The 10965-nt window shown below is 57.6% G+C and overlaps 1 protein-coding gene across 2 annotated transcripts; it reads left to right on the plus strand.

Moving 5' to 3' along the window:
* The first annotated feature begins 1478 nt into the window (after nucleotides 1–1478).
* Nucleotides 1479–9817, plus strand: CHST1 (carbohydrate sulfotransferase 1). Of its 2 annotated transcripts, none has more exons than XM_005522472.2 (2): nucleotides 1479–1577; nucleotides 8133–9817. In XM_005522472.2, exon 2 carries the CDS (start codon nucleotides 8177–8179, stop codon nucleotides 9434–9436), a length of 1260 nt encoding a protein of 419 aa, XP_005522529.2. In that variant the 5' UTR covers nucleotides 1479–1577; nucleotides 8133–8176; the 3' UTR covers nucleotides 9437–9817. The 2 variants fall into 2 exon arrangements, with proteins under 2 accessions (XP_005522529.2, XP_087913991.1); XM_088057865.1 differs by lacking the exon at nucleotides 1479–1577 and adding an exon at nucleotides 1773–1904.
* The last annotated feature ends 1148 nt before the right edge of the window (nucleotides 9818–10965 follow it).

The following is a 10965-nucleotide window of genomic DNA, read 5'->3' on the forward strand; positions in this document are numbered from 1 at the left end:
GATCTGGGTACTCCTAAAACAGCAAATGTGAGCCCAAAATGCTAAACAACTAACGTGACAATCTGCCGTTGTGCTTCTCGAGTTTTAAAGGCAGTCCCATAGCTCTGAACTCACTGTTGCAGCCTGGCAGGCCTCTGAGAGTGGAAGGCAAGACCGGTGTTCCCAGGGATTTGTTCTTCTTTTGGCACAAGTGCAGTGCAGAGACCTGGGCCCCACTGCTACTCGTAGCCTGCTCTCTGCCAAGAGTAGTTCTGAGCTGCTGCCGAACATGCTGGTACTGTGATCCCACAGTTACACGTAGCTAATCCTGGAGTCAGAGGTAAAGATTTGGAAATCCCTGAGCTGGGGAGGCAGCTCCTCGCAGAGCTCAGGGTTTTTCAGGAGATACATGCTGTTCACATGGATGTAAGAAGAAACCTGCTGTGCCCAGTGCCCAGGCAGCTCCAAACATGCCCCAAATAAAACAGGGATATAAAAAATGAATATCCATTGTAGCATCTCCAGAATCACAACCCATCTTTTGCTGGTAGCTGCCATTTCAGCAGAGCTGCAGTTAAACTGCTAAAAATGCAGTTTAGTTGGCAAGCGCTGGACAAAAGGGAAACATTCAAAGTTGCCAAAAGTAAATGTCTGACCTGTTTCTAGGGGTCGAACAGCAGCAGAAAGAGCAATGTGACTGTCAGAGCACCAGCTGCTCTGACACACTCCCGTGCTTCTTTTCCTCTGTTCTATCCCACCTTCCACGGCGGGATGGGTGGTGGGAAGGTGCCATCACCTGTCAGTATTTTGGCACTGGCACCACTTGAGGATGGTTTTGGACCCTGCCCGTGGCAGTGAGCCCTGTTTTAGGCAGCCCAGGGAGGATTCCTGGCGCTGGAGAACTAGTCCCCGTGACAATATTGTTTTTGATGAGCAAAGGCCACCGGAAAATGAGGGAACGAATATGCACCATCATCGCTACCAAGTCAGGCAGGGCCGGAGGGGCGAGGAGGGTGTGAGGTACCCGCTGCCCCGCGTCCGGCCACTCCGCAGAGATCCATCCCTATCGGAAGCCAGCCTGGGGGACACATTTCACCGCCACGGGAGGGAGGGGCTCTGGCCACCCCGGCCGGGCGCCTCGGGGAGCTAAAGAAGGAAACGGGGAGTTTCCTGCTGGGCAAAGCCGGGGGGCCCGGCGGCCGGGCTGGGGTGCGCGGGTGGCGCGGAGCGGAGGCTGTGCCGGAGCGGTGCCGGTGCCTGGCGCTGCGCTGCGGGCGCCCGTGCGCGCTGCCGGGCGGAGGGAGGGAGGGAAGGAGGGAGGGAAGGAGGGAGGGGAGCGGCGCACCCCCCTCGCCGCCCGCCCGCCCCTCGCCCGGCGCGGCGCGGAGGGCGTGGAGAGGCGGCCCCGCTCGGCGGGTGCCCCGGCGGGCAGGGCAGGGCAGGGCTCGGCGGGCAGGGGTGGGCACCAGCAGCGCCGCCCGCTGGGCTCCGCCGGCTGCCGCCCCCGGGCCGGGCCGGGCTGGGCCGGGCTCGGCGTCCCCCGCCCCAGGAGCCGCGGCCGGGGATGCGGGGGGCAGCCCGCCGGGGCGTTCCGCCAGGTAAGGGGCGCAGGCGGTGGGGGGAGAGCGGCGCAGAGCGGCGGGGGTGCCCGGGGGTGGCGGGCTGGGGCTCTCTCGTAACCCTTTCCGCGCCACCAACTTTCCAAGGCGGCGAGACGCCGCCCGCAGCGGCGGGAAGGACTTTTCCCTCTGGTGCCCAGCCCGGCTGCGGTGGGACCCCGGGCCGGGCTGCGAGCGCCCGGGGGAGCCGCCTCCCGGGGCTGCCTTAGCGGCGAGGGCACGGCAGTCCTGGCCCCAGACCTCCGGGGGAACGAGCTGCCACCAAACTTGGGCTGCTGCTGGGCGAGGAGCTGCCGCCTGGAGCAAGTGAGTAAGTCCCCGGAGGCACGGGAAGGCCAGATGCCCTGCCCGGCCGTGTAGCCGCGGCAGCCGGCGGAACGAATGCCCCGGTGTTCGCTGTCAGACCTCCGGGCGGTCTGACAAACCTGCCGTGAGGGCGCAGGCTGACGAGGAGACCTCGTAGAGTGGGGTGCAAGCACGCCATAGCATGGAGCAATCCTTCGGGAAAGCTGTGCGGTTCGAGATTAGGGCTCGGCTTGACGCGGCCGTAGGCTGGGGACGTTGCAAAAAGAGTGTTTTGAGGTGATGAATGAGCGCGTTCATCCCAAAAGAGCCTTCCCAGCTCCTGCCAGGGAGTGCTCTGGGAGTGAGCGGGCACCAGCAGGCTGGTGGATGGCTCAGGGGAAGGTGGAGAGCACAAAACCTCTGTATTTGGTTTATCGAGGCGTTCGTATCCTCGGGAAGAGGCAGATGCAGTTCAGCAGATGAGGGATAAACAGACGCAGGTGGATGTTGCGATAAGAAAACTCTGGGACCGGCTGGGGTTGGCATTACTTGAAAGTGACTGATTAATTAACTGAAAATGTGTATGCTGTGTGCCAGTAGGAAAGAGACAGATTCCCTGCTGAAAGTCCTGCGATTCTTTAAGTGCTGGTCAAAGTGGGCAGCAGTCTTCTGGTGTTAAAGGATCTGTTGGTCTCTCTGAAATGCAGAGGGAATGAACAGGGATAGGGGAACAGGGCACATGCCAGGCTGCCTTTGAGCACAGGAGTCCTGTGCCTTATTGTAAGAAAAGTGCTCGAGGAGGTGATGGATGCAAGAGCAGAATGAGTCTGGGGGCACGAAGCACCTCTGCTAGGCACACGGTGAGGCACCTGAGGAAGGTGGCGGGCACGAGTCCCCCAGCTGGCATTTGAAGCTGTGACTGTAGGGAAGCTCTAGTCCTGAACGGCTGAAGAGGAGGAGGCAAGGCTGAAAATTAATTCCCACCATGTCAGGATCTCACACTGGAGGGGCTTGACGAGGGGGAGGCTTGGGGACAGAGAACAGCCCTGCTCACATGTCTGTGGCGGTGCCCAAAGTCGAGTAGTTCCTGTGGTGAGGGGATGGGGGACAGCTCGGCGTTGCTTTTTCTCTGTGGTCTCTCCTTCCTCTGGGGAGTGGTGGGTCCAGCCAGCCAGCACCCAGGCTTGGTGGCCCACAGGCGTGTTTGGTGTCTGCCAGCCTTTGCAGAGCCGGCAGCATGACTAAGCCACTGCGACCAAGAGGGATGCTTGCAGCCCACCAGAACCTGCCTTCCCTGCCTCAGTGGCCACAATGTTGTTTTATGGGATAAACTCTTCGCTCCGTGGGAGAACGCTGGGATGTGTCGGCCTCTGCCAGTGGGTCACTGGCTGAGAGTTGTTTTACAAACCTGCAACTTAACTTTTGTGCCTGGGTGGCGAGGTGGGGAGGAATGGGGCCGCAGGAGGGAGCTGCTGGCTGGGCAGCACACGGGGTGCTGGCTGCCACCAGTCCCCTCCAGCAGCCCTCGACAAGCCGTACGGCTCTGGGCAAGGCATGCAGGGGTGTTCCATGCTGGGCAGGGGACAGAGGCGCAGATGCAGGGCTGAGCAGGCACTGAAGCTGGTGCTATGAATTCTCTGGGTGACTACGCATGCATGAGTCTCTGGGTGGGGGAAGGGAAAGGGGGAAGAGGGGTTGTCTGCCATGGATCAGACTCACATTTTGGGATGTGTCCCCTGGTGAGCCTGCTGCAGTCTCACTTGTGTCAGGAGAGGGGTTTTGCCTCACAACTCTTGGCCTTGTGCAGGGTGTGCCGTGTGCTGCTCTGTGCCGGCGTGTGGGCAGGTGGGCAGCCCTGCCCAGGCCCGCAGTCATCCACCGCTCTCCCTGGCACCGAGACCCCGGCGCTTCTCAGCTCACTCAGATCACTGCTCACAGTTGTGTTTTCCAGCTGGTCCCAAAGTCCTGAGTCACTCTGTGGTTTCCATGGAAACAGCCTTGCTGGCGGGAATCAGTTTTGGGGGTAGAGGGTGCCGGTAGCTGGACTGGCACCAGGCAGGCTTGTGGGAATGACTGGCAAGGCTCAGGCACTCCTCCAGTGCATCATCTTTGTGCCAGGGCTTTTACAAAGGCTGGAGCAGGCACCTCTGTTGCACAGACCCTCGCACTTTTTTCCACTCCCTTTTCCCTTCCTCCCTCTGTGGGGGAGCAGAGAGGTTTCCCTGGCAGTGGTGAGGGAGCTAAGGATAAGCCCAGCCGGGTGGAGGGTACAACTTCTGGGGAGTTGTTGAGAGAGGGGGACAGCCTGGATGGCAACCAAAAGGAGCAGAGTTTCTTTTTACTGCCTGTGAGAGAGCCTTGGGAACAGCAATAGCAGTGTCACGAAGTGCAAGGGCTTCTGCCATCACCCCTGAGTCGCCTGAACACAGCCACCTCCGGGGAGCAAGGGAACCTGCAGGGAAGGCAGGAGTCAAGGCAGCTGCCCATGTGGAGATGCTGTGGGAGCCCCCTGCGAGGATGAGTGTGCCACGGTGCCCTGCGTAACACCTAGCTGCTTTTGGAGCGCGGGAGACCTGTGAGTTGTACTGACCCCTGCAACTTCCCCGCAGACTCCAGCCTGCCTGGCAGCGCCTGAACTCAGCTGCCACTGCAGCCTTCAGTGCCACGGCCTGGCTGCATGGCTCCAAAAGCAGGTAATTCCCATCAAACCTAGGAAGACCGTGCCCAAAAGAGGAGCCCCCGGTCCCTGCTGCACGATGGCTGGCCGGCCGCATTCACTGCTTCCTGCACCGGTGACTCACAGATGCCATTCAGCTTAATTCATCACCTCCGATCTCCCCGGTGCTCCTGGACTGTCTTGCTGGCTTCTCGCCTGCTCATCTCCCTCAGAGCAGTGCTGGGAGTCAGTGGAGGAGGAGGAGGAGGAGGGAGAGGAAGGCAGGTGATTACGCATCTGCCGCTGTTGGCAGGTGCACAGGGTGGGGGAGGTTGCGCTGCTTGCGCCCGTCCTCTCCCTTCCTCCAGGCTCAAGGCTGCGGGAAGTGGGGCAGGGGAGAGGAAAGGCTCAGCACCTTCCTCTTCCCACAGACAATGCTCCTGTCCCTGTGCCAGGCACTGGCTGGCCTCCTGCTGCACTTAGAGCCGGCTGCCGGATGCCGTGCATCCCTTGTGGACAGCCCGGTCCCAATGCGACTGCAGGCAGCTGCACGGGAATGCAGGCACGGCAGCAGAGTGCAGTCTGGCATGCTGTGACCGCAAGGGGGTTGGGGTTGGGAAAGGGGCAGTGGTGGCCCCAGCACAGTGCCAAAAGCCCCCACGTGCCTTCTGGCAGGCTCCTTGCAGTACCCGCAGTGCCAGGGGCTGGAAGGTGTGAGTGATGTACCCCCACCCCACGCTCCATCTCACAGTCCCAGCTGCCTGCAGGGACACACTGAACTCGGCTCCCACCCTTGGGCTGCGTTTGCTCATCATCTTTGGTGGAGCCGTGCTGGAGACAGAGCGGAGGGTGATTTTGACTGGGAACACTTCTAGCACGGAAACATCTATGAGGCCAGCGTTCCAGATGACTCCCATGGTCTGGGGCTGAGGAGCCAAAACGATCCATGCCTCACACAGCGCCTTGTGGGCACGGCCCTCTCTCCAGCTGCCGTCTGAACTGCTGGCCCTGGTATCAGTGCCTGAAGAGGAACAGGCCAGTTTAAGAACAAGGTTCCTTGGGGCAGGAATGGGAGTGTGAGTGGCTGTCCTGCTGTGCCTGTGTGCAGGACACATCCTCCTGGGGCCTGTTTGCCACAGCCACTGCTCAGCCTGCCCTCTCCAAGCCGTGTGGAGCCCTGCACAGCTCCTCCTTGGCAGGTGTTCACACCAGCCTGGCTCTGTCTGACAGATGAACAAGGGGTGGTGGCAGTAAAAGTGATTCTCAGTTGTCCTGGCAGCTCCCAGGTGCCATGTGCTTCTGCTGCCCCAGGAGCTCCTCCAGAGCACTCAGCTGCTGGTCGCCACTGCCTCTGGAGCCCAGGGCCGGACTGAGCAGGAACTGCAGCCCCTCTGCAGGGACAGGCAGTGATGGGAGGAGGCAGGAGAGCCAGCTGGGAGGTGAGAGGAGGCTCTGGCTGGCTTTAAAGGCCACAGATGAGACATCAGGGAGGGAAGTCTTCTCCCAAAACCTTCCCCTCCCTGGTTGCAGCTCAGCAGATGGGCAGGGCACACGCCAAGGGTGTCAGGGGCAGCAAAGGCTGAAGCTGCGCTGTGGTTTAGCACTTGCTCAGTCAAGGAGAAGGAGGTGAATCAATGCTCCATTTCCTCCCCTCTGCCACCTGGGATTTTGCAAAGGGGAATGGGTCAGTGTGGGTGGAGAACCTGCAATGCTCACAGCCAGTGAGTGATTTGGTGGGAATTGGGACCAAGAAGGCATCTAGTCTCTGGTTTGCCTTTTTTGGGGAGCCAGAAGCAGGTTTCTGCTGTAACCAGGACAATCTGAGTCTCATCTGCTCCAGCATCCATCAGCAATGAAGCAAAGAGTAGGAGCTGAGGTTGTGTGTGAGGGATGCAGTGTGGTTGGCCATCACTAGAGAGCAGGAAAGCATTCCCACTGCAGCTTCCACCTAGGCAGCATGCAGAAGATGCTTGGGTTAGGAAATGCCAGCAGGGACTCTCCTGTTCTTGTTCTGCCTTAGGAGACTTGGAGAAACACTTTATCCAAGGGATAGAATATATCATGTGGACACTGGGGCTGGGTTTCCCCTTTGCAGGGTTGGTAACCCCAATCCAGCAGCAGCAATAGCCAAGCATCTCTGACTTCAGTCCTCCAGCCATGTGCCACAATCATTGGCAGGCAGCAGTCCAGGTGAAAGCAACCTGTACTCAAAGCATCATTTTGGGTCTAAAGCACAGCTCTTGGTGCACAGGCACAGGGAGCACTGGTGGGGGGCCTGCATGCAGCAGCTGTGCCAGACCCCCTGTCCTGGAGTCCTGCTCTAAACCTCTGCTCCCAGTGAGAGGTCTCTGGAGTTGATGGTTCATGAAGTTTCCTGCCTCCACAAATCAGCTGGGGCAATCAGTAAACAATAAAAATATTAATTAAAAAAAAACCCAAGGCTTTTTTACTCACCTGCAGGTCTGAGCTGCCCTCCTGGTGTCACTTGCTGCGTGACAGGGTTTCCCCAGGGACTAGAACACGTTGAGGATATAAGAACAACAGACCGTGGCAGCTGCTATGGGCTCTGCAGGCACCACATGTTAGTGAACAGCAGGAATACTGAAGCACCACCGCAGTTACATCCCTTCCCAGCAATGTAGCAGCTCCCCAGGCATGACAGCTACTACCCCCCCCTGATGGTTCCTGAGCATCCCATCCAAGGGTCCTGCTCAGTTTCCCCTGCCCTTGCCCATGTGTGGGCAGCAGCAAGGCAGAGCTAACACCACTGAAGTTGTTCTTTGCCCCACTCTTCACTGCACCCATCCCTGGTGCCAAGGGCTACTGCCCTGGTTGGCAATGGAATATAGAAGACATGCAGTTTTGCATGCTTCCTCCTTTGCAGTATTGTTTTTCCCCTTGGGTGCTCAGAATAGGAGAGCCCTGAATCCCAGAGTGGAGCAGGATCTTACCAGCCCCATGAGCTCATTGCTGAGGGCACAGCTCTGGCTGTGCTTGTCCCCAGAGGCTGACAGACTGAGCTGGCTGTTGGACCTCTGTGCAAAGAGGCTTGCAGCTCCAGGAGAGACATTGCCACTCTCCCAAGCATGAGGTGGCTGGCCTGGATGGGTCACGCCTTATCCTGACAGCTGGACAGAAAGGATGGAGACAAGATAGCACCATCCTCTGACCTTTCCCTGCCACGGCTCCTGCGCTGGGGGTGAAAGACACTGGTAGGGTGACAGGTGACTCACAGGGCAGCTGGGGAAGAGAGTTTGCAGCAGCTGGACGGAGACAGTGTCACTGCCAGGTTCTAACATCCCCCTGCCTGGGTTGCAGGGTTGCAGGGCATGGGGTGAGCTATGGGCCACAGGATTTATGTGCACCCACAGCCTGGAAGGAACCGGGCTGAAGTCCTAGCTGTATATGTTTCTCCAGGCTTGCCAGCCTCTGCCTGTTGTTTTTCTTGTCTGAAATGGGGCTCTGCAGTGTGTGACTGGGATTCACGTGGTTATGACTGATGGACATACATTAGGAGGGCATTTGTTGATACCTGCATCAGTTGGATACTTGGCAGTCCATGCTCAACCTGTGAACTTTCTGTTGGGTTGCAGACACCAAGACGACCTGTGAAGAAGCTCCATGAAGGTGACCAGCCATGCAATGTTCCTGGAAGGCTGTACTCCTCCTAGCCTTGGCATCCATTGCAATCCAGTACACAGCAATCCGGACCTTCACTGCCAAGTCCTTCCACAGCTGCCCCATCCCTAATCCTGTGAACTGCAGCCTGAGCCAGGACACCGATGTGGCTGACAGGCTGTGCGATGAGAATCCCACTTTCCCGTATAACCTCTCCAGGAAGACTCATGTTCTCATCCTTGCCACCACCCGCAGCGGCTCCTCATTTGTCGGGCAGCTGTTCAATCAGCACTTCGATGTCTTCTATTTATTTGAGCCCCTCTACCACGTCCAGTACACCCTGATCCCAAAGCTGACCCAGAGCAAGAGTACGACAGACAGGCGGGTCATGCTGGGGGCCAGCCGAGACCTGCTGAGGAGCCTGTATGACTGCGACCTCTACTTCCTGGAGAACTACATCAAGCCCCAGCCGGTCAACCACACCACCGACCGCCTCTTCCGCAGGGGAGCCAGCAAGGCCCTGTGCTCACCACCTGTATGTGAGTCCCTGGGAGCTGTGGATCTCCACTTGGAGGAAGGAGACTGCGTGAAGAAGTGTGGGACCTTGAACCTGACGCTGGCCACTGAGTCCTGCAGAGAGCACGGCCACGTGGCCATCAAAACCGTACGGGTGCCCGAGGTCAATGACCTCCGGGCCCTGGTGGAGGACCCGCGGCTGAACTTGAAGGTCATCCAGCTGGTGAGGGACCCCCGGGGGATCCTGGCATCCCGGAGCGAGACCTTCCGAGACACCTACAGGCTCTGGAGGATCTGGGATGGCACTGGCAGGAAGCCATACAACCTGGACGTGACCCAGCTCACCACAGTGTGCGAGGACTTCTGGAACTCTGTGTCCACCGGCCTCAACCGGCCACCATGGCTCAAAGGCAAGTACATGCTGGTGCGGTACGAAGACCTGGCCAGGAACCCCATGAAAAAGACTGAGGAGATCTACGATTTCCTGGGCATCCCCATGGACAGCAATGTGGAGCGCTGGATACAGAACAACACCCGAGGAGACAGGTCCTCCTCCAAACACAAGTACGGGACGGTGCGCAACTCGGCAGCAACGGCGGAGAAGTGGCGCTTCCGTCTGTCCTACGAGATCGTGGCGTTCACCCAGCACGCCTGCCAGCAGGTGCTGGCACAGCTCGGCTACAAAACTGCTGGCTCCGAGGAGGAGCTGAAGAACCTCTCCATCAGCCTGGTGGAGGAGAGAGACTTCCTGCCCTTCTCCTAAGGCAGCCCCAACGGGCCTGGTTTTGATGCGTACTGTTTCTAACTGATGCCTTATTTTATTTTCTTTCCTTTTTTTCCCCCCCTCTTTCTCTCTCTTGTCTTTTCCTCTCCAAAATTTGCACTAAACCTTGAGCGGGAATCTCAATGGCCGAGTCCAGGGGAAGTGACTGCTGCCCCTCAATACATTTTGGATGCCAGGAGGAGTTGGGTCTCTCCAAGCAAGAGCTAGAACTCTGGATGGGTAACAATGTTTACAAAACACACAAAATGTATAAAGCAACCTTCAAGCTTTCCAAACCGAAGGGTATCTGGGGTACTGTACTTTTGCACTGTTTACTTTTACAATGTAAGAGGTAAATATAAATATAATTTATGAATGGTATCATCCCCTCCAGAATTAAGTCCCCCTGCCCCCAATGAGCAGGTTAGACTGGAAGCTGAAAGTGGAACAACCTCCTCATTTTTTGATCTCAGTGCGACATGTCTGTCTGTTGAAGTCCTGTTATTGGGCTGAGCAGCTCGTCAAGCTGCTCCTACATGGTTGTTTGGTAACACCTGTGATATTTCTTTGTGCCAAAAACCCACAAAAGAAAAAAAAAAAAAAGGGAAAAAAAGCGATTGGGTCATTTGGTAAAAACCCAACACATTTAATGCTTTATTTCTGTGTTTTCTGTAAATAAAAGTGCAATAAAACTGACCTAGGGGTGAACTTCGACTGAAAGACCTCAGCAAGTATAATGAGGTGGATGCACCACCAGGCAAACAGCAGCATCTCCTGCTTTGCTTGACTCCTTTGAGGCTGGAAGCAGGTAGGGCAAGGCTGGGGGAGGAGACACCACAGCCCCCAGGGTGGCAGGGAGCTGCAGCCACCTCCTCGGGGTGTGTGCATGTTTGCATCTGAAGTGTGTCATAAATGCAAGCAGTTAAGTCAAAAGCAAAAAGCCGTGGTTATTTGCTGACCTGAAAGCTTGTTGGTTTGCACGGGGGCATGGGACTTGCTGAAGTGCCTGACTCCAGAGTCCTAATGGCACCAGCACAGTGAACCCATTCCCATCAGGCTGCCCCCCCACCATGTCTGACCGTGCTGATGCTGGTGTTGGCATGGCCTGCCCTGGGAGACAGGGAAGTGCTCTGGTGCAGGTCATGAAACTGCCAGAATGAAAACGAGCGAACAAGATGATCCTGGCAATACACAAGTATTCCTTCATGAGCTGCCTGCTGCCTGCAAGACACCTGGGCCTGTGGGCTGGGCAGGTCAGAAAGCTGCTGATGGGGGAGCCAGGCATGCAGGGCAGGAACGTTGAAAGCCTTACACAAGACATTGCTGGTCTGCTTGATCCCTGTCTGATGAAAAACTGGCCAGTTCCTCCAACCCAGCTGTCGGAGTCCCAACAGTCGAGCCCTTGAGACATGTCCTGAAGACCACAAGCAGCTGCAGGTGGGAAGCCACTGGGGCCAGTCCCCAGGGTAAGAGTACAAGAGTCCCCCAGCATTTTCCCAGTTGCTCCTGGAGCCAGGCAGGACAGTGGC

The sequence above is a fragment of the Pseudopodoces humilis genome, chromosome 7 (genome assembly GCF_049639895.1).
Source record: "Pseudopodoces humilis isolate 2021_Gansu_Grassland_sample_001 chromosome 7, ASM4963989v1, whole genome shotgun sequence".
NCBI lineage: Eukaryota > Metazoa > Chordata > Aves > Passeriformes > Paridae > Pseudopodoces > Pseudopodoces humilis.